At 35.8% G+C, this 17,107-nt stretch overlaps 1 protein-coding gene across 1 annotated transcript; it reads right to left on the bottom strand.

The window, feature by feature from the left end:
* Positions 1 to 1,370: 1,370 nt before the first annotated feature.
* On the bottom strand, positions 1,371 to 15,672 carry LOC107292380 (transmembrane protease serine 7-like; the record flags this gene model as incomplete). Its single annotated transcript, XM_015821466.1, has 8 exons — positions 15,622 to 15,672; positions 13,865 to 14,066; positions 13,127 to 13,257; positions 7,519 to 7,586; positions 6,637 to 6,830; positions 4,296 to 4,334; positions 2,240 to 2,468; positions 1,371 to 1,501 (listed from the first exon to the last, which is right to left on the bottom strand). Coding segments are annotated over exons 1-8 (1,045 nt in total), but the record flags the coding sequence as incomplete, so codon positions are not given.
* Positions 15,673 to 17,107: the final 1,435 nt, after the last annotated feature.

Genomic DNA, 17,107 nt, shown 5'->3' with positions numbered 1-17,107 from the left:
GGGACTTATGATTCGCCCTTCAAATCCAGAACTTCCCAATGCCAATATAGTTTTTCCACATTCTGAGAAAAGAGAGAAATGTTCCTGTTTATTATTATACAGTTGGAAAATCAAGAATCAGTCAAAAAAGAAGAGACATTTTTACACTACTTTTTTAAAATTGTTGATCTGATTCTCTACTGTTTTACATAAATTTCAGCATGACAAAGAATGGATATAATAAAAATAGGAAAAAGTAGGAGAATTGAGACAGCAACAAACGACACTTAGTTGTTCGACAAGGATAAAGAGAAATTGAATGCAGTACGGTATCTTAAATAAATGCTGTTGAAAACTAAGAACTGCCTTTACCTGGTTTATGAAAAAGCATGAAAGACATAACTATCATAGTTTTGTAACCATGATAAAAAGATCTCTTAAGCTGCTAAATACCTACTCCAGACTTTTTTTTTAAAGGAAGTGATTGTTACTAAAGGAAATAAAGAAATTACAAGACTTATAGAGGAGTCATTGACTAAGGCCTGTCTGAGGAATTCTGGGAGTTGAGTCCACAAGTCATAAAAGGGCCATGATTGAAGACCCTTGGACTAAGGCAGGGGTAGGCAACCTTGGCTCTTTTATGACTTGTGGACTTCAACTTCCAGAATTCCTGAGCCAGCCATGCTGAGGGGAAAGGAAGAGGTTGCCAAGCTGAGCCATGCTTGGTCAGGAATTCTGGGAGTTGAAGTCCACGAGTCATAAAAGAGCCAAGGTTGCCCACCCCTGGACTAAGGTAATAGAAAAAAGCTATCTGACTTCCTGTGCTAAGTTGGAAAGTCACCATTGCTAAAGATAGTATGGTAGAATTAGTTTATTGCTACAGTATTAAACTATCAATAAGCAATTGAATAAAGCAAGTATTTAAAGATCAAGACTCTCTTAATTCAAGCTCTGCCCCTATTATTACATGGACAATTTTCTTGATCTGCTTCTGTATTTCTGTGTTCAGTTCCCAGTATTCTCTACTGAGTCATGCTTTTCCTGGTAATATTGCTTTCCAATGCTAACCAGATCTGATCTGATATTGATTAGCTTTCAGTGAAGTCAGTAGACAAATTACTGTGGTGCTGGGTAAATATATGACAATTCCTCCATCTAGTGGAATAATGTAGCATAATATGGATGGGCCATAGGTGCAGCTGGGTTAATCCTTGCAGTTCTAAGCAGAAAAACTTACTGAAAGTTTTTGAAACAAAATGGAGAGGAACTAAATGTATGCTGGAGATTATAAAATAAATTGTCATGAATAATGTACTATTTTCAAAGACAGAACAAAGGTAATATGACCAAACTTCCACATTTGTTTTTTTAAAAAGAGACAAAATACCCACTTTCTTGTGGAATGATCTCAAAGTAGCCATGAAATTCCTTCATTTGCCTCACTTGTGTTGACTTCAGCATAACTAACATCATATTATTTGTAGAAACAAAAGATATCAATGAATTGGAAGGTTCACATATTCTGAAATAAAACAATTCGTTATAAATGTATAGATGTTATACAAATTACTAGATATCTTTCGTGCCTACCCTAGAATTCTCCCTCCTGCTTAGTTGGTTAATCAATTGGTTAACTAATTGTGCTAATTGATAAAAATACATTTTTATAAAAACAAATATAAAATCCTTATAGTTCTGAACAACATATGTTTAAAAAAATACAGATTATATAATAGATATGCTTGACTTGACAGTGGCCTAAGAGCTTCTAAATCACTCTCTCACCCAAGTCACATCACAGTTTGTTGTTATGGGCAAGTAGGGAAAGGAAGTATGTGCCCTGCCTTGAGTTACTTATAAAGTAATAAAGGCAGGGTAAAAATCTAATAAATATATTAAATAAATAAACGCACCCATATAACAAGAACATAATACATAAAGCATAATACTAATTAAAGAATTCATATTGGGATCTTGCTGATTGCCAACTTTATAAAATAAATGCTTCAAAATAGTATATAAATATATGGTTTATATTGTTTGATGTGTTTAATGTGTTATATAAACTTAGCTATTTTACCATGGCTTACATATGATGTGATGTATGAACCTAGATAAGTAAAGCTTGCAGTTCATTTAAATAATATATGTTTAATTATAAATATATACTGTATATATATATGAAAGTGAAGAAATTGTGAGATTTTGTTTAAAATCTTTAAAAAAAATTTAAAAATCCTTACTAGAAAAGCTTACTTACCGATATAATATCTTACTCTTTATTGGCATTAGGGAGTCATAAATGGTCAATGAATCACTAATACAGTTGTCTGCTTCAATCCGAATGGAAGCTATAGAAAGGCGAATTAAGTAGCCAACCAATGCAATCAGTTTAAAATAACAGATCATCCTTCCTGATGTTTCCAAAAAGTCCAATGGAAAATGTTGATGCAAACGATCTGCATGCAGGTCATAGATGCAGTTTGCACCTGCAGAAATAGTGCAAGTTCATTTTATTTACCAATTGCTTCACTACAAATACTATGCAGGACTCACATTTTACATAGAATTTCTTATGTCACTGATAAAAATGACAACGTAACTACTTGCATTAACAATTTCATTTATTTATAAAAGTTTGGCTGATCACAAGATCAGATTAATTGGAATTTTTTTTTTGATGTTTGCAATTTTGATTTTGAGAAGAGGGCGAGGGGAGGGGAGGAGACGAGATGGGAGGAGAGAAAAGGAGAAAAAGGAAAGGAAAGGAAAAGAAAGGAATACACATAATTAGAATATACTCATATGGATACATAGCCAAAATCATCAAGATGGCAGAAAAAAAGTGTTCTGCGGTCACATGTTCTCTATTTGCAACCTTTACATCCAGCTTTCAATAAGCAAAGTCAATGGAGGAAGCAGGATTCACTTAATAAATACATGATTTATTTAATAACTGAATCACTTAATAACTGTCTTGCTTAGCAATGAAATTTTGTTCCCATAAATCAAGGACTACCTGTATTTTAATCTAGTTGTCATGCATATCCTGCCTCAGTATAAAAGGAAACCAAGACACTGGCTTTCGCAGTTGTGCTCCAAGAGCGTGAATGATTTATACAGATTAATGTTGATCGTCAGTTACTACTTCTTTTAAGATTATTTTTTTTAATCTTGGTTTCTAAATGTGGTGTAAGCCACTTAGATATGTTTTGATTTGGGAAGCCTTATAAATTAAGTAAATAAATAAACAAACTGTACCCTGGCCCTCATGCAGTCTTATGAGTTCCATGTAGATTAAATAGCAGGAATGGTGTCTATGGAGATTCTCGGTCACCCAGGTTATGGTTGTTCCAAAGATGCTTTTTCAAGAGGCAACTGGACTTTCTTGTTTTTCTCTGAAGACATTTTGCATCTCATCCAAGAAGCTTCTTCAGCTGGTGGGAATGGAAGGATTTATATTCCTTACAGACAGCTGGTCATTTGCATTAGAGAGTCGTTGGGGCCACTTGGAGATTTGTTTGTGTCCTCAGGGTCATCTGAGTAGTGCAAAGAGAGCCTCAAGGACTCTCTAAAAGAATGCAAATGACCGACGGTCTCCAAGGAGTATAAATCCTTCCATTCCCCATCTTCAGTCAGAGCTGAATAAGCTTCTTGGATGAGAAGTGAAGCATCTTCAAATAAAAACAAAAAAAAGTCCAGTTGCCTCTTGAAAAAGCACCTTTGGGAACAGGAATGATGGAAACAGAGGCATTCTGAATAATTGAACACCTCTAATATACTGTGGAAAACTGATATCGGCTCAGACTGCATATGCTGCTGTTTCTGCTGATTCTGTCCTTATACTGTGGTATGGTTTAACACAAAAAATAAATTATATTAATAAAATCAAACCTAGAACAGAAACATCTTTTTTTTAAAAAAAAAATTCTTACTCTTGGAAATGGAAACATTTCCTACTTCCCATTTAATCTCTAGCATCTTTATAAGGAGTATGCTTTGTAAAGTACTTTGAATAATCAAAAGCATTACAGAAATATCAATAAAGAAGCCATAAGTAAGTAAATCACTGCAATTATAATTGTTCCACCATACTGTATACAGTTCCCAGTTAAAATGAGGTTAAGAATAATAGTTATGAGAGGGTGAATGTGGTCCTGGGAGGCTGCTGAGCATCTTGGAATATGAGGTTTTTATGTTTTTTATTTTTTTATTAATGTATGCCATAATTGTATCTATTTGTTTATTTAAAAAATTAATAAAAATTTGATTAAAAAAAAGAATGATAGTTATGATAGGAAAACTCAGTAATATACCTGTTCCTGTTGTTGAAGAGTAATCCGATCGAAGCCCAACTACATTAAAAAAAACACTAATAAATATGCTTATCTTTAAGTAAAGTTTGCAATAAATGGTCAGTAGACAATATATACTATATATAATGTTATAGATTTGGAACCTTAGAAACCAAGAAAATGTATATTGTACTGTTATATAAGAATTTTTGATGCCATTTGAACTCAGTAAAGAGAAGCCCATAAATTCTGTGTTTGGCTCCACTATCAAATTTATATTAGCATTAGGATTATTTTTTCCAGATTAATTTGGAATTTGATTTTCAGTTTTTTTATACTCACTAAAATCATATCCTGCATTTTGTACTAAAGGAGATCAGGTCTTGGCTTCATTTTCTGTGATAGTTTCTAAGAATGCTTTCATAGCAGTATTTCATGCCCAATTCCTTTCATTTCTCTTTGTAGGACTTAGTTTCTAAGGCGTATCTAACATATTTAAAACCAAAAGCATAATACTTTAATAGTCTGGGACTGGAGACTAAAATATATGAAGAATGGTTGCAGGAACTGGATATATCTAGTTTAATGAAAAGAAGGACTACAGCAGACATGTCAAAGTTGCGATGTCACGTGATGTCGTGCAACGTATCAGGATAGTTTTGCCATTGCCGGCAATGAGATGGGCACGGCTTCTGCATGATGCGTCCGGCCCGTGGGCCGGCAGTTTGACACCCCTGGACTAGAGGGTGACATAATAGCAGTGTTCCAATACTGAAGGGGCTGCCAAAGCACCCAAAGGCAGGACAAGAAGCAATGGATGGAAAACAATCAAAGAGGGAACCAATCTAAAACTAGGAAAAAATTTCCCAATAGTTAGAACAATTAATCAGTAGAACAACCTGCCTCTAGAAGTTGTGGATGCTCCAACACTGGAGATTTTAAAGAAGAGATTAGACAACCATTTCTCTGAAATAGTATAGGGTTTCCTGCCTATACCATTGGGATTGGAGTTGAACTAGAAGACCTCCAAGGTCTTTTCCAACTCTATTATTCTGTGTGCCACATATGCCAGTAACTATCAAAGAACTAATTGGCATACAGAGAGGAGCAACTCAACTGCCAATAGCTTCTTTGTCATATTTGGCAGCACCTCCACTCCCATGGTCTTCAACCGTGGCTAGACTATCCCACCATCACCCTTGATATTCCATTGTATTGGTGCATTCTAAAATGTCTTTGCCTTTAGGTTGTCTTCCTAAAAAGTGAACCACTTTCCATTTGTCTCTGTTAAATTCTATTTATTTTTAGGCCATTTCTATAGGCAATCATGATTATTTCCATGTTATATGGTACTATCTGTGCCTAATTGTATTAAATAACCTGGTTTTGCTAACTATTCTGCTACAGCTTACTATTAAAATTATTAAAGAGCACAGGGCCCAGACCCAATATTGTGATATTTCTCCACTGGCCCATTGAGTTAAGATTTCCAGTTAACTAGTTCGATAATCAGAATGTCACAGTACCTTTTAAAATGTTTTCTTGAAATCAAGATATACCGGTAGTACATACAGTATACACCATTCCCAAAATCAACTAAGAAAGTTATCCACTGATGTATTGTTGACAAAGAATGCTCATTTATGATAGTTACTACACTGTTTTCAATTTGCTTAGAAATTGATCTCTTTAATATCTATTTCAAATTTTTTCTAAGTACTGATTTCAAAGAGATCTGTAATTAATTATTTGTATTTCTGTTCTGAAATAGTAATATTTGTCTTTCTTTTTCTCATTTATAAGTTTTAAGATAACAGTTGGAAAATATGTCTTAGTAATATTTAAAATTCCCAGGAAACATGAAAAATGCATATATTGCTTTGGAAAGTTGTTGGATATAGAGAATATATATTGTAGTAAGGGCTTTTCTTGCATAAGAAAATTATTCATTTATCATTTCTGTAAAAAGAGCCGTTCTTTCCATCAGAACAGAAGTGGGCAATGCATACAAAACCAGCTCCATGTCTGCAACCTTCAAAAGCTTTCAGGATTTGGCAGCTAATATTTGGCAGCAAATTTTTCAGCGTTACTGTATTTTTGAAACAAAACTGAGCCTTTAGTTACGCATGTTTAAGTATCTGTTAAGGAGATTTAACAGATCTATGTTGAGTAACAGCCATAAACATTCATAATCATGTTTAAGTTAAGAAACAGGCTGAAATTTTTATTCCCATGAATTTATGATTTCCATGCATATTTGTGTTCCCATAAATCCCTGAATAAAAATGTTGTGCACTCAGAAAAAGAAAACCTTCAAATAAAATGAATAGTACATACGAATTCTTGATTTAGAAATACCAACCACTAAGCACAATGGAATCCATATCCACTGCAAGGCCTTGAAGACTTCCTACTGAGGTTCGATTGGTGATGCTTGTGTGAATTGAATTTCTTAAAATAGCTGCAACACAGTCTGCACAAAATATTTGGCCCTTTGCCTGTTGTACCACAAACACAATCCAGAAATGGACAAGGAGTCCCCCATTGTTGTTATTGCTGAAATCAGTACAAAACAAATTGTATTTATTTAATTGATTTATATGGTTGTTTGTATAGTTCTATTTTCAAGGGCTTGGGGCAATTTCCAAATAAAGAAAATAAAGAATAATTCTAATTTATTAACTAAGTGAACAAAGATTATCCACCAAGGCAGCCCAGGTCGACCTTCTGGATTGAATGATCCTCAGTACAATACAGTTTTAAAAACTTTGTAAATGTGGAGCAAAATGAGGCCCAACAAACCTCAAGCGGCAAAGTATTCTATGCTGCGTGAGCTGCCATTGATAAGTATAACTTTGAGGCCGCTCTCTTGTGTCACAGAAATTGGGAATCCTCTATTTTCAGGATGCATGCATATACTGGGCTAAATCTGGACAGGAGAAATGTCCCACTATGTATTTGAACGCCATGCTATTTAGGACTTTATATGTGATATCCACTCAGAAGCTTGTTGGCTTACATAACAAACTGATAAGCTTGAAAATTTAAACTCCTATCATTATTCAAAGTAAACGCTAATAGATTTTGAAATATACAATGTATTAACATGAAATGGAAATGTTGCTTATACTGGCATTCAGTCATTTATAATGTTGTGCTTAACTTAAAAACTTAATTGACTTGCACCAAGATAAGAAGATATTTATCATTAAATGATAAAAACGAACTATAAATTGTGTCCCACCTGACATCAGAGACAATGGATTGCTTGTAAAATTTTGAGAAAGCAGATTTGGTATACACCAGATTCATCTGAAAGAGAAAATTTACAGACTTGTTTGACTATCCTGCATAAAGTCAATTTAATTTTATTGAAAACAGTCTATATTGTGGATTCTTAACAAGAATTAGTGATTATTTCTGAGAATGATGAAATATTTTTATAACAACATATTCATTTATGAAAGTAAATAGCATCACTTATCACAGCTTTTGTTTGCCTGGTTGTAAAAGTTCCCACCCTCCTCTGCCAATTTTTAATTGGATGTGACTTAAATCTACATTTGGAAAGCCAAATGAGGTTGTACCAGCTTGAAATAAAATTAAAATTCATGATTTAATGGAAACGAAGTGAGAATCCATTACTAATTAAATTTTAGCCCAAGAATAGTTTCCTCAGACAGATAGCATCGTCAGCAGTTGCAATTTTCTACAACTCAGAGTTTCCAAAAATACTCAGAATACTCTACAATAAAAAAACTACTTCAGAAAAAAGCATGACAATAAGATAACCCAAGAATAAAGTTACAATAAAGATGTTTTTCATTATTTTCCACTAGTTAAAAATGGAAGCATATCAAGAGTTATTCAGAGAGAGATGTACATGTTTTACAACTACAGTATGTATTTCTTCTTCCATGCCCATTTTTTCTTTTTAAAAAAAAAACACCTGTGTGTGCCCACTTCCCTGGTCTAGTTCACAGGAGTTCAGCAAACTCTTTAATTCTAAAGTACTATCCAGAAATTAAATATTTTAATGAGCAATAATAATTACAATTATTGCTGCGTTAGTGAATCTTTCAATTGTCCTTCAAAGCCAGTGGTGGGATTCAACCAGTTTGCACCACTTCGGCAGAACCAGTAGCTAATTTTTTGTTGCCCAGGCCCAGAACGGACTTCCGGAAGCAGCATCCAAACAGAGAACTGGTTGTTCACATATCTGAATCCCACCATTGTTCAAAGCCATACTCTATGGCCTACACTTACCCAATGGTTTTATGTAGATGTTAAATAGGGGTAGGGAAAGTACTCTGAAATACCAATATGGAGTCTATAACTTCACCCTCCTGATGCCAACTGGAACTATTTTCAAAGGAAGTAGGAGAACTTCTTACAACCATGCCTCCCTTCCATTCCCAACCCCCTATGCTGGTTTAGAATTATAGAATGATTAATCATATCAAAAGAAATCCAAGGTAGGTATATTACAAATATCCTAATACCATAAAAGATCATTGACAAGTGCAACTGATATTTTCTCAACCTGGTCTAGTACATAATGAAAAGGGATCCAAACAATCTGCTTCGTCTAGGGGTCCTCTAGAGCTGTAACTTTACCAGTTTTGCAGTAACGTTTCCACAAAGGCGAAATTTGGAGACTGGATGGAAATTATCCAACTCTGTTGGATTCAGCAGTAGCTTCTTGAGGATAGGGAAGATCACTTTCTTCAAAAGTGAGAAAACAATCCCCTCCCTCAAGTAAGCACTTACCACCACATTTATCCAACCATATGATGTCTCTGAGGAGTCTTGATTAACCAGAAGGGACATGGATCTAAAATATAAATTACAGAACTCAAAGCCCACGGTCTTCATTAACTCCAGTAACCTCAAATTCTTCCCAGATAACAAGGCACAGCTATATCTCAGTCAATTCCATGGCACTTACACAGCCAAAGTTCAAATCTGAGTGAATATTTTTTTTAAAAAAGTATCCAACAGATGCTTTGAATAGTCCTCAATGAAACTCCTGTAACAATTTCCCTGGCTCTTTCTTTCCCAGGAGAAAAGCAAAGTCTTACATTTAGGCAGGAAAAACCAAAGGTAAAAATACAGATTGGGCGAGACTTGGTTTAAAAACAGTAACTGTGAAAGGGACCTTGGAGTCCTAGTGGACGATCACTTGACTGTGAGCCAGCAGTGTGCAGCAGCAATCAAAAAAGCTAATACAATCCTGGATTGTATAAACAGAGGCATAGAATCAAGATCACACGAAGTATTAGTACCGCTTTATAAAACCCTAATAAGACCACACCTGGAATACTGCAGCCAATTTTGGTCACCATATCATAAAAAAGATGTTGAGTGTTTGGGAAAAATTCAGAGAAGAGCAACAAAGATGATCAAAGGCCTGCAGACTAAAACATACCAAGAACAGCTATGGGACTTGGGTTTGGCTAGTCTAAAGAAAAGAAGAAATAGGGGTGACATGATAGCAGTGTTCCAGTATCTGAGGGGCTGCCACAAGGCAGAGGGGGGCAGGTTGTTCACCAAAGCACCAGAGGGAAGGACGAGAAACAATGGCTGGAAACTGCTTAAAGAGAGAAGCAATCTGGAATTAAGGAGAAACTTCCTGACAGTGAGGACAATTAACCAGTGGAACAGCTTGCCTCCAGAAATCGTGGGTGCTCCATCACTGGAGATTTTTAAGATGAGACTAGACATTCACTTGTCTGAGATGGTATAGGTTCTCCTATTTGAGCAAGGGGCTGGACTAGAACAGGGCTTTTCAACCGGTGGTATGCATACCACCTGTGGTACTTTGGCACGTGGCAGGTGGTACACAACCATCCTAGAGAAGTGTAGCAGGGGAGGGGAATGAGCTGAAGTGACCCAAGCCTGAGGGAGAGGCAGCTGGAGCTGCAGGACTGTCAGGGCTTGGCAGAAGCCCCAGGAGCACCGGCAGGGCTCCAGCTGATTGGCGCTTCCAGAAGCAGCACGGAGCTGGAAGTGAACTGAAGAAAAAGGTAGGGAGAAGAGGAGAGGATATAAAAGGAGATGGTTTTGCTGGGAAATGGGAAAAAAGACAACAGGGAAAGAGAAGAGGACGTAGAAGAAGCTGTGGAAGGAGAGCTTGGCAGGCAGGGAAGAAAAAGAGACAGGGAAGAAGAAGCAGCTTTTGCTGGAAGAAAAAGTCCCCTGGTTCATTTTCTTCAGCCAGGAGAATGCACTCAGCACTGATGAAATGAAAAGCCAGCAGATGAGCATGTTGGAAAGGAGGTGGGTTTATTTCAGAAGCCAGTGGGTTCCTGGTCAACTGGCAGCTTGAAAGGATTACCATAAGGATTTTTATACAGTTTTTTTTACAGCATTTTGTAATTCAGAGGCTTGGTTTGTGTGTTTTGCTTATTGGAATATTTTAGTCTGTTTCACAAAGGCTAGAAATGAGTCCAAAGTGTTGGCTTCGTAGGTTTAATCTCTTTAAACAAATGTAATTAGTTTTACCCCCTTATCTTGAGTCTGTCTATGGCTTTTAACAAGTTTTCTTTGTAGGTAAACAGGCTTAATTTAAGGTTATCGCCTTTTGCAACTGCCAGACCTGTTTGCTACATTGTTTAAACTGAGATGCCTGAGGCAGCTTAAAAAAAAAACATAGGCAGTGTTTTTTTATTCTAGGAGGCTTTTGTAAGCCTTTCTTGCCTTGCGCTTGATTCCTGTGTCTTTAAGGGTACAGGGAAGGAACTGGGGGGTGCATTCTTACTACACTATGGAAGGAGAACTCAGAAGGCAGGGAGGAAGAAGAGGAGAGGGAGAGAGGAAGAAGGGCCCACCAGCTAGCTCAGGGGTCTACAAACTTAGCAACTTTAAGACCTGTGGATTTCAGCTCCCAGAATTCCTCAACCAGCCATGATGGCTGAGGAATTCTTGGAGTTGAAGTCCACAAGTCTTAAAAGTGCCATGTTTGAAGACCCCTGAGCTAGCTGGTAGTGGTGCATATTAATAAACATGGATAAATTCATCATAAACTTATCAGTGCAAAGGGAAAGTGATTCAGCAAAGGAACAGCCACCAAAGAAATTAAAACTGGTACTTTTTAACTTTTTTCTACAGTTTGTAACATTTTATTAGATTATAGAATAAAATATAAAAATACAAAAGCAAATAGTTTGATACAGTGAGGAGAAAAAGGGACGGGGAGAAGGGAGAAAGAACAGACTTTTACTGTTGCAGTAGAAGGAAGCATTAACATTGAACCTCAACTTTTCACTTTTCCATAATATTATAAACTAGCCATTTCTATAACAACAAATGAATCTAATCCGTAAAACCCAAAATCCCCCCCTTTTTTTAGTCATCAAGTTTTTTGACACCTTGCTAAGCACTGGTGGTACTCAAATATTGTCATGTCCTAAAAGTGGTACAATCTGTGAAAAGGTTGGAAAGCCCTGGACTAGAAGACCTCCAAGGTCCCTTCCAGCTCTATTCTATTCTATTCTATTCTATTCTATTCTATTCTATTCTATTCTATTCTATTCTATTCTATCCCAGGAGAAAAGTCACTTAACTAGAGCCATAAGAAATTTATCTGTGAAGGAAAAAATGCTTAGGTTTTGTTACTCTTATTGACACAAGATAATCCTTAATAGTAAAGGGTTCTTACCTGTATTTAGTTGGATTTTCTCTTTGTTTTCCTCCGATGGTACTCTAGTGCCATTTCATCACTCAAACTTCCTTTGAAAACTAGCCCCCCTCCAGGATCAGTGCACATAGGCTGCAGAGTCTGCACAGGTACAATCCAATCCAAGGCTACTATGCCCTCTCATTCCAAGCAGCAACTAAGGCCTCAGTTAAACTGTACTACAACCCAACAAGGGCTATCAAGTGCCTGAGATGGAATGATCAAATAGATCCTTCTTTTGAATGGAGAGGGTAGCCACAGATAACTCCAGTGCTAAGAGGGAGTGATTTGACCATGAAAAAGAGTTGATGGTAATCACTCCTCAACTCCACATCATGTTATCCCTGTCCCCAAACAAAAAGCAGATCTGGACTGTGATTTCCACTGTAAATTAGGCCTTCAACAATCTGGATGAGATCTATGTCTGCCATGATGGACATGAACTCCCAAATTACATCGGGAAACACCCAAAATGGGGCAATTAAGTAATATGATACTAAGTAGATTATAAAAAATCCAGGGCCTGCCCATGAGAAAATAATACCAGGCAATGAGCACATGTCCCAATGTAGGTTTCCTATTGAGAAATACTTTCATACAATGATATTTTCTTTTTTTCGTAAATCTGACTTATGTACACACATTCACAGATATGAGAACATCTGGAGTGATGGATATTAGCCATGGCTTTCAGGTGCATATTTAATATAGGATCAACAGGGGCAGGTTAAAAAATAGAAAAGGAGGCTACATTGAAAACAAATAAATGATATATTTATTTTAGGAATAGGACAGATAGTGCCATGGGATCTACTCAAGAATGTATTCATCATATATATAATCCTTTCACTATTGAAGATCAGGAGACCTTTCTTATTTTTCTTTGTGCTATTTCCAAATTCTCTTGACTGGGAAAAACTGATAAATGGCAGCAGCTATTGTCCTGTCAACAAAATTATTCATTTGAAACCGGCTTCTCCCATCTTTGGGGGAAAAAAAACCTAATTTATATTATAACCCCCAGCAAAGCAATCTGAGAAAGGGGTATTGTAGCCTGGGCCTTTACGCATTGTCTCATTGAAACATACAAAACTAATGAATGCATGTATCCAGTTAATTATTTTGTCAAATGTACTGATAAAAATGGTATGGCATTGTGTATGGGTTTCCTTACCACTTGTTGCACATTCTGTGCTACTGAAAGGAACTCCCTAGATTCTTTCTGCCGATATTCTGGAAGAAATTCAATGTTGGCAACACGAAACAGTCCAACAAAATACAAAGCATCTTTGTTTTCTGCCTCAACTGTAAAACAGAATGGGCAAATATGAGTATATGCTATTTTTCTTTTGCTTTCCATATGGAAATAAAAAGTTGACAGCAAAAGATCTCAATGAACTGGAAAAGCACTAAGTCCATCATGACCTTCTTAATAACATTCAAAACAAAAAGCACCTCACCTGCAAAGAGAACCCAGCTTTATAATTTCTCTGGAAAGCATCCCTCTTGTAAACTATACTTTGTGGCTTGCTGCTTGTCTAAAGCAGAACAAGGAAAAGCCTTATTTTATTCCCCTTGTAAGGAAGTTCCCTGACTTCTGTACCCACTGCCTTAGCCTTTTAGTTACCATTGTAAAAAAGTAAAGTCTACTTTGAATTCAGCTTGTTTTCTCCTGCATGGAAACATCATTATAATTTTCATAGAAAGAGTTCAAAATTGGTTTGCCAGGATAATTTTTCTATACTCCAATATAGCCTATAGATCTGATCTGCCATTAAGGAGACCATTAAGGAGACCCCTTTACCTATAAATGCTTTCTTCAAGCATTTCAGCACTCATCAAGGATTTGTTAGTATGATTAAAAAGTCTTTGGAATACAAAGTTTAGATGAGCGATGTAGGGAAGAACTCACCAATAAAAAGCCACAACAATGTCCAACTTATTACACCGATAATGAAGAGAACTACTGTAAACAAGATTATTTTATTTTGAAAATTCCAGGCAGACTTGTCCCTTTTAGCTTTCCTTTTGGATTTTGATGTCTTGTTAAGTTTTTTTGTGAGTCTTTCCCACTTTTCTTCAGAATCTGATCTTTGAACTGATATATTTGATACCTTAAAATGGAAAACAAAAGGGTTTCAATAAGGCTATTTTTCATTTCAAAGTTGCCTTTTCTCTTGAAGATAAGCATGTCTAGGACTTTCATTAGAAAGACAGAGATGAGAACTTTGGGGTTTTCAGTTGAATTGCATGTCCATTTGCCAAACATCATGTTCAAGTTGAAGGCCTGAAGAATTCAAGAACATTAGAAGGTAACAAACTTCCACTTCTCTTTTAAGTCTATTAAATAAAGGTATGATTTCCTTGTTCCTTTCCATTAAATGAAGATATTGTTTTATCAACACATCCCATAATACAAGTATTTTTAGATGCAACTAACAAGGAAGGTAGAATTGGCGTATGTAACCAGATTTACAGCAAAATATATAGCTTTGTAATAAAGCATTGAAATTGAAATGATTTAGTATCTTTTTTCTTAAGATTTGAAATCATGATGGGGAGAGGGTGATCTCTCTTTCCTGGGAAAGAATAACAATACCAATAAGCCTGACAAGAAGGTGGAAAGTCAGATTTCATGTGATTCATCTCTTCAAATAATAATAATCATATGTGACCTGGGCACCATGTTCCAAGAACAATACAATTGCCAGAGATAGCATTCCATATTGGGATGGAGGTGGAACTGCTGTTTACTTTTTTAATAATGCTCATGCAATTAATATAACATCTGGTGTGTTCTTTTTGCTGTATTTTTTGTTGACCAGATAATTAATTGTCAGTCCTAAAAAGGTATGACAACAAAAGTTATTAATACCATTTAACTAATTAGCGTTTTACTAATGTTCATTTTAGAAGAATCTGATAATTGTATTGTACCACGTTATTTGATATAGATAGCTATTTATATCAGTCTGGAATTTCACTTATTTCTGATCAAACCTTTCTTTTTTAAAGTTCGTTAGACTTGAGCATAATGTATAAAATACTTTGCTTTATTTCTGTCTGTACTATGAGCAAAACCATACATTTTCTGACTCATATTTCAACAAACAATGACATCTATAGTTACCGTTGGGTTTAATATTCCATATAAGTTTCTAATATGCATGAGAACAATATGTTTTTTCTTACATTAGTTATAGTTAAGCATTATAAAATTCATCCCCCATTAGTGAAGTAATTTAGGTATTGCTGCAGAATTAATTATTTAAATTGTTCTTTCCCTTTTTACCACATGCTAGTTCTTCAGGGTAACAGTTACTATGCCAACTAGTTGAAAGCTGACTATATTTAGATACACTGCTTGGGGTTTTTTCTTTTTCTTTTTTCCCTACATAGGGAAGGAATTAATTATTTTAAAAAATATGTTCAATCTCTCCATACATTTCTGATTTTTTAAACAATTACTCCATAATACTGTGTCCCAACATTCTGGGAATACAAAGACATGTCATATTTCACTTGAAAACATTGTTTACAGTTAAAGACAGTAATTCATTGCATTAAAATGGCTATATAATCTAATAAAGGTCTTCCGTAATTTAGAATATGACAAACAAATATAACCCAGTCTTAACATTACAGTGCACTTTATGTTTGCTTACTTACACTTAATTCATCTTCAGGGTTAATAGATCTGTCACTTCTTTGATCATCCATTAAAAGATATAAAATTGACAGTTACAGAAAATTTACTCAAAACACTACAGGAAAAGTTGATAGAAACTGTACTTGAAGAAAAGTCTGTTAACAGTGTCCATGTGGATTCACAAGCAAGGCATCAATTTACATTCAAGAATTTCCATTGGTAATTTCATCCACCTCTATCCTTCTGTTGCAGTGAACATTCAGAAAAGCATTGTCAAGCAGCACTGGCCTCCAAATTAGGTAGCCTAGCTTTACTTTTCTAAATGACTGTTTTAATTATTTACATATTTTTAAAAATCTGTTCATATGATCACTAGGAGTTGACAACAACTTGATGGCATTTAACTAATCAATCCATATTTTAAAAGAAATAGGAAAGAACAGTAATAACCAGGAGTAAACATGAAAAATCTACATACCACATTTTCCCGAAAATAAGACCTACCCTGAAAATAAGACCTAGCTTGATTTTTGGGGGTGGGCCTAATATAAGTCCTACCCCAAAAATAAGTCCTAGTTTTGGGACGAGCCTACAAATAAAGCTAGGTTGGGGATGGGGGTGGAGCTGCCCCATGCACTCCGCACCCACTTACCATTGCAGCCAGGCCTCCCATGCTCCAACACCTGCCTCATCTTGCTGGCCCACTTCTGCAGCCACTCGCTGCCGCTTGCACAAGGTCTTATTTTCGGGGGATGTCTTTTCCCATCTCACCTTGCAGCGGTGGCACCAACAGCCCCACCCAGCTGGTCCACTTCTTCTGCAGTTGCTCACTGCCACTCGCGCTCGTCAGCCCGGCCTCCATTTTGCCATCAGAGGTCTTCAGGAAATACCCCTGCAGCTGAGAACAGAACTCCGGATTGATGCACACGGTGCCCCCCAGTGAAATGGAGGCCAGGGGTTATCATATGGTCCTCATCCACTTCTGAAGGAATGTGGTTCTGATGAAAAAAGCTTGGTGATTTCTGCAGTGTGCAGCAGATACCCTAGCTGAGGTAACCTATAGAAATCATGAAACTCTAAATGAGATGAAGGATAAATATAATATAAACATATTTCCATGATAGTCACAGTTCTAATTCTGCAAATATAGTGATGATTTTAGATATGTTCTTCTAAAGGATATATAATGGCTATGTATATTGTTCTAATTATTCAAAAAATTAAAAGCCAGCTGCTTATTCTACTAACTATTCTGTTAAGCTGCTTGCTCCATAAATCTAAATTTGATAGCTTTTCTTGAGGGACATTTCTCAACTTTCAGATATATCCTTCACTCATGGATGTCTAATGCATATTACATCTTTCAACAGATTAAAACAAATAAATTATAGTTGAAATGATTTGATTATATGTATTTTAAAAATATGATAGCTAAGAATTAAAGACTTCAAAATAATCCTAAAGATCCACACTCAATGTATACCATAACCATCATTTAGTATTTCT

The sequence above is a fragment of the Protobothrops mucrosquamatus genome, unplaced genomic scaffold, assembly GCF_001527695.2.
Source record: "Protobothrops mucrosquamatus isolate PMUCROS unplaced genomic scaffold, P.Mucros_1.0 scaffold1336, whole genome shotgun sequence".
Lineage (NCBI taxonomy): Eukaryota > Metazoa > Chordata > Lepidosauria > Squamata > Viperidae > Protobothrops > Protobothrops mucrosquamatus.
This window is presented reverse-complemented; position numbering and strand designations above follow the sequence as displayed.